Genomic DNA, 20,366 nt, shown 5'->3' with positions numbered 1-20,366 from the left:
ATACCGTGGAAAGACTTAGAATAGTCTACAAAATTAGAACTTAGTTTTGAATAGAAGATATGATGCTCTTACATATGGTAATTAATGTTTATAAATTGTTTCATGTTTTTTTGTTATTCCCATTAGATTTTTTAATTTAATTTTTATGTCCCCCGTTTTTATTATTCTCTTCATTAAACTTTAGGATGTCAACCTTTCTATTCCCATTTATTTATCCTTTTTATTATATCGTAAGGACCATAAATGTAATGTGCAAAGAAATATGCATTTCAGTTCTCCTAACAATAAACTAAGGTATCATTATAGTAAATATCTTTATTCATTACATGAAGGAACTATCAACTTAAGTTCTTTTATTGGATTTTTTTTTTTATAGTTATGTAAAGTATGTAAAGAAAAAAATTCCTCTTTGTGTTTTGCCAGCATTATCTTTTCTTAATCCTGATTCATCATTAATGTCATCTATAGATTTGTAACATGTACTATATGAAGAGGAGCAGGCAACATATAACCAAGCCATCTTGCAAAATATGAGGTTTTATTTAATATGAATGCTTTTACCATTCGTTTGTGTTTTCATTTTCCTTTTGTAACTTATCATTTGACACCAATTCTAACTTGCTCATTTGACTTAAAGATGGGAAAATGCATCTGTTTTCTTTTATCTATCACACATCTACATATTAGGTTTTCATGTGTAAGTTAATTAAATACTTGTTAGACACAGATGCAAACCTCTTTCAATTATTAGTGGTTACATGTTTGCACTCATGTTCTTTCTTAACAAATTGTAGTTTAAATCCTACCATCAATGCACTTCATGATCGACTAAAGGAGAATGAAATTCAAGTATATATTGAAACTTAATTGTTTGATATAGTAGGTTCTCTTAGTTGTAACATAGCTTAGATGAAAGTTACATTTTCTTTTAAAGTGACTTACCTATCACATGACTCACATCTGTGAATGTTCCCATAGTTAGAATTTTTAACTTATCAATTTTGTCTTACTTATCTAATTTATATTGTGGATAAAAGTATTGCTTTCCATTTTTTTTGCATAAAAGCATGCTTGGTTGCATATGATGTTTTCTATTTCTTTGGTTTTTGGATACAAAAACAATCATACTATATTTATCTTTACTGGTTTATGATATTGTCAAATTCTTTCTACTTCACCATCTATTTTTAAGACTTGCTAACTTCTATTAACACAGTTAACAATGCTGAAAAATAAATCTAAGATTTTGGAGACTAAAGCCTTAAAGGGGAGTGGACCAAGTTCTCTTCATCATGCTTTATCTCATGGATTCTAAGGAATTGCTTTAGTTGGCTAAAGAGACTTGCATAATTTAGCTAATCCCATTAGTATTAAGGTATTTTCTAGTCCTAGGAGTTGAAGCCGAAAGCGATCTTAAGAAAATTTGCAGAGCAAACCTCTTCTCCATGCAATTTGTGAGTAATAAATGTGCATGTTGCATCAATTGCCCCTTTAGTATTTCGTCATTGCTCTTTGTATTGCATATGTGCCAATGCTATTAAAAGAATGTAAAATGTTATCAATAATGATAGATAGATCATAAATTGAATTATGTTTCTAAGTTCAATTTCAATCTAAAAATGTTACATATGTTTTAGCCACCTAATGATCATTGCCCTTATCATTATTTCATAGAATTTTTAGATACACCACATTTTTTACTTCCATATCATTTTTTAAAAAAATTTTTTACAAGTGAAATTATTTAATTATACTTTTTACTAGTTTTTGCATATCCATCATATTTGGTAAGTTTTCCAATTATAAAACTATCCAAAAATTCATTTCCATTGATGAAAAAGAAAAATATTAAGAAAAATTACCAAAAAACAAAAAAACTTTACTTAGCTCTTCTGTTATACTTGGTTTGACAAAAGATTATTGTGTGCCAAGATCGAAACAAGGAAGATTCCCTTAATGACCAATTTAACAACATTCAAGTTGCAAGAAATACAACCATTGTCTTCATAACAAATAATAGTAATGTGGATGTATTCACCTAGGGCCCTTTTCCAACAATCTTCTTGGAACAAAAAGATGGTGATATGGTCATGAATTACATTAAGAGCAACATAGACCCAAAAGCTAGCATTGAATTTAAAAAAATTCTAGGTTACTAAACCTTCACTAACTGTAACTAGCTATACCTCTAAAGGGCCATCCTATAGAATTTTCAAGAGTCTCATAATTTTCAGTGTTAACATTACTTCTATTCATTATATTTCCCTACATGTTACTTCTGAAATGTTCGTCACCATATTACTCATGGTTTTTGGGAGCAAATACATAATAGGTTATTTAATCTCCATTTTTTTTTCCGATACTTGCTTATTATGTCCATTATATCCGTGTTTTTTTTTTACTAACTTTAATATCCTTAATTCTCCATTTTAATGTACCTAAAGTACAATATTATAGCGAAAAGAAAAGTTTTCTTGAGTTTCTATAAAGTTCTCTTTTAGTTCCTAGAAAATTTTTGCTGTTTATAGGATAAAATAAAAGTTGGAACTATATTTTGTATTTTTTTTCTACTTTTTAGAAGTTGAAACTACCATAGAATCAATCCCTAAGAAATCTTTGCTATTTAAAGAATAAGATAAAAGCTGAAATTATTTATTACATGCGAAAGATAAAAGTTGTTTTAGTTTCTTTAAATCTTTTACATGAGAGGAAATGGGTGGTTTATTTATCTATACTAGCATATGCATTTTGAAATATTGTTGTGGCCTATAAATTAAATTCTAAATACAGATAAAATTTTGGTACTTCATTTTTTTGCAATATAGTTTCTTTTATAAAACTTACTATAACTAAATATTTGTCACCCTTGGTGAGGTCTAACATGTAATAGTTTTGATTTTCTTCTATAAAACTTCTAAAATGATCTAATATTTACTACTGCATGACTAAATTAAATCTAGGTAATTTGTTGTTTATACCAATTTGGATGTATGGCTTATCTTAGACGTAATTTATATTTGTTATGATTGCATTATATCTTCGACCTTTTAATATCCTAGAATTTAAACTAATGAAACTCACGATATTTTTTAATATTTAAACTAATATTTTACTCCTGTGAGTGAAGCTGTGGGCTTGAAACCTAGTATAAGATAATTTTCCTTACATAGAGTTTGTTCCATCTTGGTAGAGTTTAAAATCAATAGTGCAACTTTAAATTAAAATTTTAATTTAAAGATTTGAGAAAACAAATTTTAAAAGTTTAAAAATTGAATAAATATCTACTTAAAATTTAAGTTATCAATCAATCAATTAATTAACTAATTAATTTATTTTGCTTAATTTTAATAATTAAACATAAATATATAATCGAATATAATAAAATTGCAAGCAAAAAAAATTATTTGAGAAAGTGTTCATAATTTGTTTTTAGTAAAAATATTAGAGTTTACTATTTTTCTTTTTATGATTTGGAAAGTTATCTCAAAATATAATTTAAAAAAAAAAGATATATAAAACTTATATGCATAACATGCTTGCTCAAAAATTAAGAAATATATAATCTATTATTACCATAGTGCAATTTATTAATTATAATTCAAGATTGTATAAAATTCAAAAAAAAAGAAAATTATGTATAGCCCACACTTTTAAGTGGTGAACTTTACATAATTTTTTATTATGATTAATGCTAAAAGAATTGTAAATGAAATACTCCTAAAAAATTAATGCTATGAAAATGAAGTTAGGCTTTTTTTTTCCCTAGATTTTGATATAGATTTATATAATCTATAATAATCTTAACTAGAATTCTACAATTATTTAATCCTAACCATCCATTTCTATATAATACACAGATGATTTATATGACTCCCAATTACTCTAACTTACTATTGAGAATAAAAATTTTATAATTTTTTCAATTACAATTAATTGTAACTTGACATAAAAACTTACTTTTTGGGTTAAGTCAGGTTTAATCATTAAAGGCAATATCATAGTTTAGTGTTCTTTCCATATCTACCATAAAAAATCAAGGGTTGTTTTTATTGTTATTTTTGTCCTTCCACCAATATCTATACCTATATGTTAAAGTTGTCTTCAAATCTCAATTTGTTGCCAAATCAAAAATTTCACTATTCATTTAAGTGCCAAATACATTAACTTAATTCATTGCCACATAAGTATAATTAAATACCAATTATATTGCCAATTAGCACTTATCATCTCGTTAAAAAAACTATTTTTTTCATTTTAAACCTTTGCTGAAAATTCTATTATATTAGCCTATCAATTCCCAGTAATGCTAGATACTTACTTTAGTCCGAAGAACAAGCTTCCGTGTTTTCACTAGATCATAAAACATAGGATCAAGATTAGTATAAATGAATAAGCACAAAAATACATACTAGAATAGGACTTAGAAAAACTAGCCAAAAATGTAAATTAACTCAAATAGAAAAAATACACAAAAATCAAGTAAACAAGACAAAAAAATGGCACAAAAAGAAAAGAAAAAGGATTTTCTCTCTCCTAGGGTTTAAGTTTAAGATTTTCTTTGGGGATTTTGAGGATTCCGAATAGTAAAAATCAAGAAGAGGCATGGTGAAAGTTTGGTGGCCAACGCAGCAACAGTGGCCCTAGATTTGAAATTTTTGGTTTGGGTTTGAAGATGGATTCTTGAGTTTTTTAGGGTTTTGTAAAAATCTAATTCCATAGAAACAAAAAGGATGTTAAAAGAAAGATTCGAGTGAATTTTAAAAGTTTCTGACACTGATAATCGGTAAGAGATGACAAAAGACACGATGATCGGGCATCGAAAATTGGGTTTGAAAAATTTAGAGAGACAAAATCTGAGCAGAGGTATGGAGAAGAAAGATGGAAATAAAACCAAGAAATGAGGTATTTAAGAAGGAAAAGAAACTAAATTGAAAAAAAAAAAAAAAAAAAAAACAAAAAGGCTCACACGAATGCATTAAGGCCCAATTTAATTGTTTCACATTCATTAAATTATATTAAACCCAATTGTAATTATGAAACTTAACCCATTTTTTATTTTGTCTATTTAGTGTTTATTTTTCATGAATTGAAATTATGGAATTATTTTAAAAATAAATATAAATATTTTTAAAAATAGAATTATTAATTAAATATTTTCTTAAAGTAAAGAATAATAAAAATTAATTCAATATATGTTAAGTTATGAAATAAATATAAATATTTAAAAAATTAATGAAATGGCTATCTAATTATCCATTATACTTGCAAACAAGTTTTATAATATATTTTATGAATAATACTTTTAATATATTTCATTTTTATAATTAATAAATATATGATTATATTAATATTAGTATATATTAAGATATACAAAAACTAAATTTTCCAAAAATAAATATGTAAATAAAAAGTTCTACTATTATTTACATATTTATTTTTCCAAAAATATTTACAAAAACTAAAAATTTTCAAAAATAAATATTAGTGTATATTAATATATACAACAACTAGATATTTCCAACATATATAAGTAAATAAAAAAATCAGTAGATTAAATTAATTATTACTATTATTCTTTACAATACTTTTTAAATAAATGTGAGGTTACTTTTTATGATAATGATATAATTTTTTTATAATGATTAAATGATTAAGGATATGCTCTCATGAAATTATGGATAGTAAACTTTTTTTTATGTATTGGTTTTAATGATTCATTTTTAATAAAATTATATTAAAGATAATTATTAAAAAAAATAAAATAGTTTTTTAAATTAAAATATCACTTGCTTTGGGGTGATCAATTATGCCCGTAGCGGAGTGCAAGTCTTCCTCTAGTAAGTATAATAGCGAATGGAGATGGTAATTGAATTTCCTCTAATTCCACGTGGGTTTCGCTTCTGTCAACTGATGAAGAGCTAATTGTAGACTTTCTCTTAAAAAAATCGAAAAGGGAACCATTGCCTCATTTCAATATTATGAAGGATTGAAATATTTATGGTGAAAACAAGGAGCCATGCCATATTTTTTAATGCTACTTCGAAGAAAAGCTTCTACGTGTTTATAAAGCTGAAGAAAAAGGGAATTGCTGGGACTTGGGAAGAGCAGAAAACTAGGAACATTAAGAACAAGGCGAACCAGATTATCGGATTGAAGAAGTTATTTTCCTACCAAGTTGCAAAAGGTTGGAGTTATTCAAGCGCGAACAAGGCAATGCAAGGACGTTGGTTGATGCATGAGTATTCCCCATTCAATATTGAGGTAATTTTTGTTTTCTTCTTTAATATATAAAATAATAATTGATTGATTAAAATGTTTTGTGTTTCTGTATATTTTCTGAAAACTAGATCGAGAATCAACAAACTAATCCAAATAGCTTGACAAGTATAACTTCAATTAGTTGCGATTATGGGTAGATTAATTTTAGGTTTTTTTTTGTTTTCAAGTTTTTAAATTCTGTAATTGTGGCCTTGTTGTGCAATTATGACTTCTAAGCTCGTGGCATGCAAATCAAATTTAGGATAACATGTATATGCAAATGCTAATATATATGCATGGCTCTTTTGTTTTGTTATAGTCCCATGCTTATGTTCTATGTTAGATTCGGAATGAAAAGCCAATAAATTCTAGACCAACAACTGGCCGGAAATATAGAGCAGGAGCAGCACGAGATTTGTAGTTCAACAGGTCATCAACAGATTCAGAACATGAATTCCTTGGTGACTAACCCCGCCGGTGATGATAATGATAAAAGTCCAAAGCTGAAAAAAAGAAATTTAGAGGCTCAACAGGTTTTTCAATAGGCAAAGAGGATGTGCTTCAGTAGCAATATGGCAATAACAGCAACGACGTCATCGAGCTTATTTAAAGTAGCAACTCTGACGCTTGACTCCACCTCATCAGTAATAAGCTACTCTAGAATTTACCCAGATGTTAAGCTGATTGCCTCCAAGGGAAAACATGATTCTGTGGGAAGTGCTGAATCTAGAATAATGATGACCTGTGATGATCTGCATTCCATTGTTATTGAAGATCCATCAACAAATACTACATTATGCAAGGAAAATTGAGAGAAAATATACAAACTTGAAAAAGAGGCTATAGGATTTGACATTGAAATTGAAGATGATTATCAAGAGTGGCTTAGCCTGTTGGAAACTGATAGTGAACATCAAGATATAGGGAATGAGATCAGTAGGGATAATTAACAAATCTGGAAGCATAACTCAAGGGAATTATAAGGAGCTGACACTAGAAGATGATAGTTTGCTTATGAACCAAATGGATGATTGCATCAAATGGAACCTGGGGATGGCAGTTATATCTAGCAAAATGGATTGGATTTCATCGAAAAGCTGGAGATATTCAAATTTCAAAGTAGATCATATTCTGCCTATGGTAACAAACTGAAAACAACGTATAGAAACTCTTTCCATCTTGTAATGTGTGATACATGATTTTTTGCATATGTTAGACCCAAAGTGAACTTGTTTTTTATGACAGAGGCAAACATATTTGTTGATGCTGTTTTTGAGTGTCTTAGTTGGAGAAGGTTGGTGTGAGATTGTTGAGGATTATATAGCATAAACCTATAGCCAGAAAACACAGTTAGGGGCCGCCAAAGTTGTTTCTCCAATGCGCACTCCAACGCTCAAGTTAGTTGAATACAGGAGGGAAAGTAAAAAAAAAAAAAAGATGTGTGAAGGAAGCTTCAATGGAGGGAAAGTGCTTAGGGATGAAAGATGTTCTCTCTTATGTATTTGGGCTTCCTTTTACCTTATATATGAGATCATGGATAGTGACCTAATTGGGATAGTTGATAATTGATAAGATATATATATATATATATATATATATATGTATGTGGAGCTCAAGAAGAGTCCATGTAAGTAGCTATAAATCGCATTTAATGATTCAAAATAGACGTGAACTGTATTTAATGAGCTTAAGCAAACTGAAGGCTAAGTATTTAGTTTAGAAGTAATGTCTTGACGGGAGGTTAGTAGAATGTTGGGTGAGTCTTTCCTTTTGCAAAGGGTGAACTATTTTCTCGGGTGCAGATGACGTGGTAATCTGGCCATGTCTTATCTAAGCGATCCCAGGGTTTGACCGTGTTGACCAAGCTTTGATCGAGTTGGCCGTTGACTAGGTAGTTAGGCATAACAAAAAGTAGATACAAACACTAAAAAATACTTTACAAATGTAAAAGGCCTGGTGGTGGTTAGATGTAGTCTTTCTGTAAGTGAATAGCATTCCAAGTCCTTGGCATGAGGTTGCCAGCCGTGTCCTCAAACCTGTAAGCTCCAAATCCAATAACAATAGCAATTTTGTATGGCCCTTTCCAATTGGGTGATAGTATCTTCCTTTCTTTTGCTTGTTTGCTAGTTTCACAGTTTTTTAGTAGTACTAGGTCACCCATTTGGAAGTGTCTATACTATACGTGAGGGTTGTAATATTTGGTAACCTGTTGTGCTGTTGTAGCCATTTTGACTTGAACTAAGTCTCTAGTTTTTTTGTAATAGATCTAAGTTAGCCTTTAGAGCTTCTTCATTTTGATCGGGATCGAAATGTGTTGTTCTAAGTGTGTTGACGTCTATCTCAGTAGATATCACTGCTTCAGTGCCATAGGTTAGTGTGAATGGCATCTCCCCCATCGCTGAGTGGTCTATAATTCTAATTGCCCAAAATATACTGGGGCTCCTTTACCCATGCTTCCTTTACTTCATCTAGTTTCTTATTCAAGGAAGTTAAAATCTTCTAATTTATGGACTTAACTTGGCCATTTGTTTGAAGATGGGCCACGGAACTGTGAACCAAGGCTATCTTAAAATTTTGACAAAACCTTTTCAGCTTGTCTACTTGAAATTATGTCTCATTATCCTCCACAATGGTGTAAGGGGGGCCAAACCTACACACAATGTACTTTCAAACAAAATTTTCTACTGTCTTCACTACAATGGTGGATATAGGTTCTACCTTTACCCACTTTGTAAAATAGTCACAAGCCACAATCATAAACTTCTTTTAGGCAATCACATGCTCCCAAGATATCAATACCCCACAGGGCGAAGGGTTATAGGCTAAAGATATGATTGAGTACTGCTGTTGTCTAGGGACTTTGGTGAACTTTTAGCATTTGTCACACTTCATAACCAATTCAACTCATTATTTTTCATTGTAGGCTAGTAGTAGCCTTAACGCTTTTTGGGCAAGTGCTCACTCGCTTACATAGTGACTACACATTCTTTCATGAATTTTTCTTCGTACATACTCTACTTCAAACGAGGATACACGCTTGAGGAGAGGAGCTGAAAAACCTTTCTTGTATAAAGTGTCTCCCACTAGTGCAAATTGTGCCACTCTCTTCGAGACTTTTTTACAATTTGCAAGGTTAAAAGGATGTTCCCTTTGAGATACGCCTTGATAGGAGTCATCCAAGTATCCTTTTCTTCTATACGTAGGACAGGTGGAGCTTGCAAGTACCAAGGTGTGGGCACAAACTCCAGCAAGATCTTCCCACGCTCCTTAATTTCAATAGAGGTTGCTAGTTTGGACAACGAGTCAACCTTGGTGTTGCTGGTACGAGAGACTTGCTCTAAGGTCATGTATGTAAAGGGTTAACTGAGCTGGTAGATGATGGCATGGTACTTGGCAAATGTGGGATCCTTAACTTCATATTCGTCATTTACTTGGCAGGCAACTAGTTGGGAATCTTTATATACAATTAAATTATTAACATTCAGATTGACTATCATTTCCAATCCTACAACTAAAGCCTCGTACTCAACTGCATTGTTGGAAACAGAAAAAACCAAAGGATAGATCGTACTACCACTCTTGTCTTTGAAGGCTCAGTAATAATATTAATAGTTTCATAATGAATTTTATAATGTAATAACAGTGAGAGTTTAGTTATTCTTTAAGCATGTCATTATTTTTTTCCTTTTTGCTAAATCAATTTTAATCAAATAGCTTTTTTATCTGATGCTAAGAAGCCAATTTTTTTTTGGATTGCTATAGCCCTGTAAGTTGGGAATATTTCTCTTTTAATTTTTTTTTAGACATTTGAAATTACTCGAATTTAAATCTTGAGTATTATAATTAAGATTTCAATACTCTATTAATGGATCAAACTATTAGTAATGATTAAATATTTACTAAAAGTTAGGAACCATTTGTCCATTTCCACTCAAATATAAATTTCTAGCTTTAGTTTAACAAAACAAAATTCTAGCATTAGAGTATATTATATATATTTATATATATTTAGTAATATTTGGTGCATAGGATGGAATGAAAATTATTTTATATTATGTTTAGTTTATATCTAATTAAAAGGATAGGATTATAAAGATGATTAATTATCTTCATAATATAAAATAATTCAATCCTCTTAAAATGAATATGATTATTTTTAATTTTTAAGATTAAATTTATATGTCTTATTATACCCTTAAAAATTATATCAATAATTTAAATCTTATAAAATTTGAGAAATGATAATTTTAACGAATAAATAAATTATTTTATCCTAATCTTTATACACATCAAATGTAAGATAAAATAATATTATTTAATCTAATTATATTTAAAATATTATCTTATCCTATCATATTATAATTTTGTTTAACAAATTTTATCGCTTGTATTAGATTGTTTTGTTTAAGAAAGAGAAAAAAAAAAATGGGAAATTGACACTTACGCATGAAGTATGCGCCTATGTTACTAATTATACACTTCATGAGGTCAAAACTAGTCAAGACTCAAGATGTAGGTACGATCCAAGCTACATTCAAGTTCAACTATACGTCTATACCATATTGCATGTTGTTAAAACTCAAAATTGGGAGCACCAAGTCTATACTTGATTTAATGATCATCTGTTTAAAGAGAAAGATTAAAATTTTTTAAAATAAAAAATAATTATATTCAAAATTAGTAAGTAAATAAGGCAAAATAGAACCAAAACTAAATCTCTAACTTGTCCACAGTCGAGATGATCAAAATTTTCAAGAACCCCAAATTAAAATAAAAGTCTAAATCATTGGAACTTGAGATAATTTAAAATGAAAACAATTTGCATGCTAAATGTTTTAAATGTTAAATGATCCAAACTTGAGATCGACTTAATCAAAACTTACAATAATTTTAACTTGACAATATATTACAATAATAAAATTTGTAATTAAATTTTTTTACAAAATAAAAATTAATTATCAAATTTATTTTTACCTAAAAGTAAACTCTAAATAAATTAAATTTAAAATGATTGAAACCTATAAATGGCTCAAACTTAATATGATCAAAATTAGGTATGACAAAATAATTTGTACTTAACAAATTTTAATTTGTTTTGATTCGATAAAGATAATTCTTTTAAATTAAAGTCTGAATTCAACAGGAATAGATAATTTTAAAAATCAAGATCGGATGAAGATAGATTTTAGAGGTTTTTGTCTCGATTTGATTTGAGATATATATATATATATATAATATTTTTTTATTTTTAATTTAAATTTATATATATTATATATTAATAAAATTTTTATTTAATACATTAATATAAGATATTAATTAATAAAAATACTACATTAGAATATAATTAAATAATATTAAAAATATTTTTATAAATATTATACCAAATTAAAGTTGTTAAATTAATTTCTAAATAAGATACGACTTGAATACAAATTATAAAAATATGTGTTAGATGAAATTTAAATATAAAAAATAATAATCTAATATCAAATCTTAAATCAAAATTAAATAAAATATTTTAAAAATTAAAACAAGACGAAAAAAAATTCACTCTAACCCGTTCCCATCCCTAATCAAAACTCAATATGATCAGAAACTTGTCCTTTTCCCACCTCTACTGATATGAGCCGAGCTAGAATTAAGCCCATGAATTGCTTTATATTCTTTATATTCTTTATATTCTTGCACTCCTCCGAATATTAAAATGTGGCAAGTCAATTTCAAAATTTCAAGCCCAACTATGAATGATCCACAATTGAAGACAATAGGCCTAAAGCCAACAACCATAATTGTTTTCTTCCTTTAATAACAAAAAAAACCAACCGTTTCTTCCCCTAGTCATCCCCAACCCCGCTGCCTCCAAGTCCCCTCTGGGCTGCAGCTGCGGCGAGAACAGTAGCAGTTGGTTCTTCATTTGCGTGTCAGCTTACTTCTTTTCTCAAGGTTAGTAGTTGCTTCTTCAGCTTAGTTTTTCTTCAATTGGTTGAAGAACCTGTTGTTGAAAATATTGAGTAAATTCTGGTTTCCAGTCCCTAAATTGTTTTATTCTATTAATAACATTAAAATGGAAAAGGAAGAAAAAAAGTACAAAGTTTGAATTGGAATGAACAAGCCATTATAACCGCAGCCTTTTTTTTTTTTGTCTTTTTCTCTTCTCTCCTATTAGGGTTTTTGAAGATTAAGATGGAGCAAGAGAATGTGGAACAAGAAGTGAATCTGCAACAGAAAAAGAAGCATAAAGGGAAACATGACAAGCCAAAGCCATGGGACGATGACCCAAACATCGACCGTTGGAAGATTGACAAGTTCGACCCTTCTTGGAATCCCAATGGTTTGCTCGAAGTCAGCTCTTTTTCTACTATCTTCCCTCGCTACCGAGGTGATTAACTAACTTCCTTACTATTTTTCTTGTTTTATCTCTAGTTGAAAATTTTACTTCTGTTTAATCCCTTTTTCTCGTCTTAATTAAGAAAAATACTTGCAAGAAGCTTGGCCAAAGGTTAAATCTGCTTTGAAAGAATATGGTATTGCTGCTGAGCTCAACTTAGTAAGTATCGAATTCTATCAAATGTTTTAATGATTTATTCTAGTGATATTTTGTATTCTAGATTTTAGGTTGGTTAAAGTCAAACATTTTGCAACCTTCTAGACTGTAACACTGGTTGGGTGAATTCATCCCTTGTTCGGATGTTCTAAAAATGTGAGTGGAAACAAACAAGTAGAATATAGCAAATTAGTGCTCGTCTTGTTTGTTTGAATAGTGGAAAGAAAGGAAAGAGCTATAATTTAGTTAATGTCTTGTACAATTTTGCATTCAAAAGACATGCTACCATGCAAAAAAAAAAAAAAAAAAAAAAGAAAAAAACAGTTCTGTAATTTCCAGTATATTAATATAATAAAAATTCATAAAACTGGTTAAATGTTTTAGAGGGATAACTTACTCATTACATCTTGTACCCTACAAGAAAAGGGACTACTCCTTTCACTTCATTTCATGTTCACCCATACTTCTTGATGCAGACATACTCTGATGTCTTAAAGCCCCACCAATTGTTCCCTCTCTTGAGAAAGCTGTCAGAGTGATGTATCAACTGTCATTGAGTGATAATGTGATATAATTCCATATATGTATCAACTTTCATTCAGCGATAATATGATATAATTCCATATAAATAAGATTGCATTCTTCAATCATTGAAGGATCATCTTTCTTGAAAGACTTTGTAAACAATTTACTGCCAGAGGTTTTATTTTCCTTATTTCTTTAATCTTTTATATTGATTACTGGCACTGTACTATCTTTGTCTTTTTTTTTTTTTTAATCATCTGATGCATTTAATTGCTGATCAGGTTGAAGGGTCTATGACAGTTTCAACAACAAGAAAAACTAGGGACCCATATATTATTATCAAAGCCAGGGATCTCATCAAGCTTCTATCAAGAAGTGTTCCTGCACCTCAGGTTAGACTTGTTAACAAGTCTTGCACTTTTCATCAATTACAAAATAGTTAAATTCTTGCTTACTTCGCATGAGATTTTTCTACTGTTTCATTGGAATAGTTTTTGCTCAGTACTTAAAACCATACATATGAAGGTCGCTTTTCATGGTGCAGAATTGCTGAGTTCTTGGATTTAATAGTTGTTTGAATATAGTTCTTGCTATTTCTTTGAATGTCAGGCAATCAAAATACTCAATGATGAAATGCAATGTGACATTATCAAAATTGGAAACTTGGTGCGCAATAAGGTATGTTTCTCTTATATGTGTCTCTTAAATTTCTTTATTTATTTGTTAAAACATTAACCATTTTACTTTCTGAAATCTGGTAAGATGGTTGCTTTTGGCATGCAAGCGGATGCTTGAGAAGTTGGCTGGAATTTTCTAACTAGCTTTGAGTATTTCTGTCATTTTCACTTGTAGTTGAGCCTTCAATGGCTGCTCAATGGATCTTATATGTCTGGAACCACCTGAACTTCAAATTTTTAACATACATTCTTTTAGCGTTATGTAAGGCCAACTATGATGCGTCACACTAATAGGAAGATTTCTTGACAACATAATGCTCAATCAAATTTGGATCATACAATCAGAGTGCCTTGATGGTTATTCTTGAAGCTAATTATGCACTAATATCTAGTCTGTAGTTATACTATTTTATTTTGATATGTTCTATATATCTTAATTAAATTGATGTAAGACCATTTTTTGTGATGGATTTATCTTTTGATGGTTGTCTGGGCAATGCAAAACAGAGTACACTGTGTAGTTATATTCTAATCATAAGATTATGATCTGAAAATTTTATAATGTTTTCTATTCATCTTTGTTCCACCTACTCATTCAGCAGCCGTTACTGCATACACACATGCTTGTGTTAGGTATAAGTACATATATATGTGCCTTTTTGCTATCACCTGAACTGCATAGGTTCAATTAGATTATCTTTGATACAGCTACTTTGAATTGTTTGTTAGCAACACGAAAGCTGAAATTGCTAACTATATTACATAGACTTTATTGTTAATTCATGCTGAACTTCTATGTCTCATTCAATCTAGCCTGTACATGAAAATTGCTGCTAATTACCGAGACTGTTAGTTGCATAATTTTCTGAGGCTGTTTGTTCAAAGTGAATCTTTTTTAACTACTTATATGTTAGTGCTAAAGTCATTAGGAAAACTTATCTGAAAAGGCAATTTATTTGAACTTCATATTTGTGTTTCAATTTAGAAGCTGTTTCCTGCACCAAGGAGACTGTTTTTTGATCTTTTATTTTTTTTCTGTGTTTGTAAATCTATTTGTTATTTAGATGGATGGCAGGTATTACATTCTTGTGTTTCAATCTTGAGGCCCCTAAACGATCCTAAAAATGTATCCTGATTTTAACAACTTTGGTCTATCCAGAAATCCTTGAAAAATAATCAAATATTAAGAAATGTTTATAATGTCATTATGGTGTCTAAATATTTTCTTTTTACAGGAACGCTTTGTTAAAAGAAGGCAACGTCTTGTGGGGCCAAATTCTTCAACTTTGAAGGTGTGTATCCATTCTTAGATTGATGTCTTAAAAACCTTCTGAAATAATCCCTTGAAAGAAAGATGGCACTTATATGGAGGCATTAACATATACTATGACTATGAGATGGTGTGTGGCAAGAAATTTCTGCAATTGTTTTCTCTGTCTTACTCCTCCCTTACATTACTGGATGCAGGCTCTTGAAATATTGACAGGCTGCTACATTCTTGTTCAGGTAATTGTCTCCTTGTTTTGGTTTTTAAATTGCATTTTTTGCCATATGTTGAAATGAAGAACTACTGAACTACAAACTGAGAACTTTTCCATTTTGCTCATGATGGAATAGGGAAACACTGTTGCTGCTATGGGTTCATTTAAAGGTTTAAAACAAGTTAGGAGGATTGTGGAGGACTGCATAGAAAATAAAATGCATCCCGTATACCATATCAAGGTGCCATAAACTTGACTTGCAATTTTGGTTTTACTGGTGTTGCTTTAAATTATGTCAGTATAGATGTGTTTTGAAATTCTATGAACATTCACTTCTGACTTCCATCTTCTTTCCTTTCCTGTCTTATTACATCTTCCTTTCCAAAATCTAGATTCTCATGATGAAGAAAGAACTTGAGAAGGATCCAGCACTTAAAGATGAAAACTGGGACAGGTTTCTTCCAAAGTTTAAGAAGTAAGATATCTATTCTGCTTATGCATTTTTTAACATTTTAATTGATTTTCTTGCTCTGTTCTTTTACATGTCCATTTAACTAACAAAAAACATTTCCAGGAAAAATGTTCAAACCAAGAAGGTTAAAAGTAAAGAGAAGAAACCATATACACCCTTCCCTCCTCCTCAACAACCTAGTAAGGTAAGATAGCTGCTGGCCTCTTAGGGTAACCATGGGGTAACTTGATTGCTTTCTGTTTCTCTGATTGTATTAGAACTAGGTATTTCCTTGTTTTTACAGTAAGGTGATTGTCCAACACATTGTACCACAGTTTTAGCTTTTAACTTTAACTTGTATTTGTTTTCGATAGACAATATTAGTTTTATGTAGTATAGTCCTGTTTGGCTTAGCTAAATATATTTGCCTTAAGAACTTGTTATCAAAATCTTAATTTATGAGCCAAATGATCTAGAATCTAATGCTACCTCCACCTGCTTTAAGTGTAAGGAGTTTTGAGCATCAATGAGTGGGAGGGAATTCCAAAATAAATTTTGAAAAAAACCTTGGGTTTTGATGATGGCATTTAGCTGATTCTGTTTTCAAAATGAACTAAAATCTTTTCCTTAGCTTGTGGGATCTTTTGTCAATTATTTAGTTGATTCAATGAGGGGTTTTAGCATGAGCTACATGTAGAGAAAGCTCGAAACATTCTGTGCAAGCCATGGGTTACCATGAGAGCATTTAGATGATTCCGTTTTCCAAATAGATTAAATCTTATCGTTAGCTTTTTGGTTGATCAGATTTGGTCAAACTTATGCAGGTGTGTAAACTAGTGTAAATAGCAATTGGAAATTTATTCTATCTTGAGGGTGAATTTGGAGTCAACAATGAATGGTTGGTTCTTTGCTTTTAGGATTTTTTTTTTTTTTTTAATTTAATGTTGTTAGAGATTGAACCCTGGTCATTAGAACGAAAAGTTCAGTACTTCACCAACAAGCCACACAGTTGTTGGCTTTTAGCATTCGTTATGTATTAGTTGTTTGAAACAAAAACTCTTCCCATCCCTTTGAACCCTTCAGGTCGTCTTTCTCCTAAACTAAGATAATGATTACTCACTTACTATATGTTAGAACATTAGAATGTAATCAGTATAGCAATTTCTTTTTTTAGCTAAATGTGTTGAATGAGGTCCTTATTTATTTATTTTATTATTATTATTATCATTTGGATGTTTGTGAAGAACAAACTTACAATGGGACACAATCTCTGGTGTTATCTTCCAGATTGATCAAGAACTTGAATCTGGAGAATACTTCTTGAGTGAGAAAAAGAAATTAGCTAAGAAATGGCAAGAAAAGCAGGAGAAGCAAGCACAGAAAACAGCTGAAAACAAAAGAAAAAGAGAAGAAGCATTTGTACCTCCCAAGGTTCATTTTTGAAGCCTATATAGGAACACACAAACGCACACATACACCTGTGTTCATCAATTTTTATTATGTTTTATTTGTTTATTTTTAACAATGTTATTTAACAATTGCAGGAACATGTAAAGCAAGATTCCAACAAGTCAGATAATGACAAGGAAGATGTCGCTGCCCTTGCCATGTCATTGAAGGTAATTTTAATAATAGAAAGGATCTTTCTTTTCTATGATATTTGTTAAAATCAGGCGTAGTTATAGCCTTGTAGGGAAACTTTTTCTTACAAGGCCCGTCCTTGTTTCTACTGCAGAAGAAGGCGAAGGAGTTTGGGAAGCAAAAATCTTTTCAAAATATCAATGCAGAAGAATATATTGCAGCCCCTGCTGGAGAACAACCTTCAAAAAAGAAAAAGAAATCCAAGCATACCTAGTGTAGGCAAGCGATGTATATCAGGCTAGACAAGTTTATGGTATGACAAAGTTTGCTAAATATGTGGTGGCTCTGCTCAATCCCCTCGCACAGATGTGCTACTGTCAAGAAACAGGCTGATATTGCACTCTTGAGGTCTGCATATACTAGTAAACTCATATTGAAATTGAGGTATCATTTTCTTCGCATGTGAAGCAGCTTGGTTTCTTGGTTTCTCTTTTAAGTTTTTCTTCTTTTCTCTTACAAAATGGAGAGAAAGCATGGTAAAAAAAAGAACATGGGATCTCAAAAGGAACTCATTTTCATCAAATAACTCTTCTTCACTTCGATCATCTCCCTAACAGCTTCACTAAATTCATTCCCATCTCCCTCCAAATCCAAGCTTCCCACCAATAAATTACCTCTATTCTTTTCAATCAGCCCCTCAACAGGTCTGATAAGGAAAGGGGTTGCACCTCTTATCAAATACCCTGACTACGGCAACTGTAGCATTGGCAAGTACCACAGCCTCATGCTTAATTCTAGAGCCGGAGTCCTCTCCAATGATGATGATTCCAATGTTCTTGTTGTGAATTCATGGAATTCCTCATGTCAACGAGCCCTTGTTTTCCAAAATAAAACTTCCCTTTTTTATATGCATCAGAAATCTGCACTCTATGAAGCATTGGAATTGGATGGTCAAGTAAAATTTGCTTGAATAAATAATGCCTTGTTGAAGAACAAATCAAGCAAGGTATAGTCCATATAACTCGTAGGTTCAGCTCATAATCGGTTAATGTTTCCTCCATGCACTCCCTCGCATTTTGTTGGTAGCAAAAACTTGATGAAAACTTGTTGCTTCTTTCAAAAGATGTTGCTCCAAGAATAATGCAACTCTTTAAGTAGCTCTCAAGCGCTGCTTTCCATTTAAGGAAAGAAGCTCCACTACCTGATCCCAACTCATCTCCGTGTGATGGAAGCTCTAAATGCAATGATTTTATCTCCTTGAAATTGTTCAAAACCCCATTTGGCTGATAATATGAACTATAAAATGACCTTGTTGCTGCTGACTTCGGATTCGTAATTTGATGGATACATTTGAGTGGTTTGAGGAACAAGTTATTGACAAGAAGTCTCAAAGTATTCACATATGAAGCAGTGTTTGGTTTGAAGAGGTGTTGGACAGATGGGATTGAGATAAAAATGGTGTTGAAGGGAACAAGAGAAACGCTCTGAGACCAAAAGGCATTTGGTAAGAGATTTGGTCTCTTGCAATTTGTTGAAGATGAGAAGAAAAGCACCTGGAAGACAATCAAAATTATCTAAATCTTCTTCTTCTTCTTCTTTTCTTTTTTTTTTTCTTCTGTTGCGAAACTATATCTTCTTCTGTTTTAGAACACGTTGGTTCTGGGAAAGAAAATGAAGCTTAATTTGGATGTGTTCTTTTTGCCATTTCCAAGAGGGTATGATAACTATAAAGGGGATGGGATAACTTTGAAGAGAATTAATATGATTTTGGTGAGTTTTTTAATGAGAAAAAAAAAGGGAGGGAGTACTCGTTCTGACCATGGAATTGCACACGCTTTTAAAGCTACCACAAGCTAAGGAAAGGCATTATTTTAAGACTTTGTTAATTGACGTTCATGCACAATTTCATGTCCACTTTAAGGGGGAAGATATGGCACATTTTACATTTACTTCTTATCTTGTTTAAACTGGAAATGAGATGCATGTGGAAGTCACATGGGTTTTGCCAATAACTGTATGACCTACTGATGGAATATTATACTTTTAATTTCAATAATTAGGATTGATACAACAAGTAATAGAAAAAAAAGCACATGGGTTTTCAATTCAAATAGACAAATCTATTTGCTTTTAGTTTAGGAGATCGTCGCTGCCCAAAGTTGACATAGATAAGAACTTGGCGGCTCTATTCCGTGGCAAACTTTGTCATCGATCATTTTGTAACCAAACATGGTCATAAGAAAACAAATGAACCTAACCTTTTGCTTACTAAATTGTCTATGTTCATTGTTTTATCAAAATGTGCAGTAGCTTTGCGGCCCATGGCAATAAAAGCTACCATCATAACCCTTTGAATAGAAAGATGAGTTGGATATCTAGAACATGTAAAAGCTTTGGGACATAAATAAGTCCAATGCATCGACAGTACAGTAGTAGTTGCCGGTAGCCAATTACACAGCCTGACAGTGTGGTAGGATATAAAGTAGCAACTAGAAAGTACCTTAGATACTAGATCATAAAAAAAGATGCGTCATATTTATGGCCATTTGTGCATTGCCGAAACATGATTTCCACTTTCATACATCTCATTTCATACCTTCCAAAATATGGCCGTAAGTGATTCACTAGACTAACAGAAGCTTGATGTGTCGTTTATAATGTTAATATTTTTTTACTGCTAAACAATATAACCCACCTTTAAATTTCCTGTCAGTGGTTTAAGGCCTTTCTTTTACTTTCTTCTTCCATTTTCTTCTGTCTTTGTTTTTCTGTTGTGTGCCCTCATAAACATTGCAAATTCTTGTTGAGCTTTTTTTTTTTTTAATTTTTTTTTTTTATAGAAAGGAGGT

General features: G+C 30.9%; 1 protein-coding gene and 1 pseudogene across 1 annotated transcript; one reads left to right on the top strand and one right to left on the bottom strand.

Moving 5' to 3' along the window:
- Positions 1-11,964: 11,964 nt before the first annotated feature.
- Positions 11,965-17,984, top strand: LOC111301167 (KRR1 small subunit processome component-like). The gene is made up of 13 exons (XM_022896640.2): positions 11,965-12,201; positions 12,425-12,637; positions 12,729-12,805; positions 13,609-13,719; positions 13,937-14,005; positions 15,240-15,296; positions 15,472-15,510; positions 15,622-15,726; positions 15,878-15,960; positions 16,060-16,141; positions 17,224-17,367; positions 17,481-17,555; positions 17,672-17,984. The coding sequence occupies exons 2-13, from the start codon at positions 12,442-12,444 to the stop codon at positions 17,789-17,791; spliced, it is 1,158 nt and encodes a 385-aa protein (XP_022752375.1). The 5' UTR covers positions 11,965-12,201; positions 12,425-12,441; the 3' UTR covers positions 17,792-17,984.
- A 37-nt stretch (positions 17,985-18,021) lies between these two features.
- LOC111302420 (F-box protein At1g30200-like) lies at positions 18,022-19,840 on the bottom strand (annotated as a pseudogene).
- Between the last annotated feature and the right edge of the window lie 526 nt (positions 19,841-20,366).

This window comes from Durio zibethinus, chromosome 15 (genome assembly GCF_047325235.1).
Source record: "Durio zibethinus cultivar Kanyao isolate XHJ-2024 chromosome 15, ASM4732523v1, whole genome shotgun sequence".
NCBI lineage: Eukaryota > Viridiplantae > Streptophyta > Magnoliopsida > Malvales > Malvaceae > Durio > Durio zibethinus.
The sequence above is the reverse complement of the archived record's forward strand: the minus strand, read 5'-3'. Positions and strand labels throughout refer to the sequence as shown.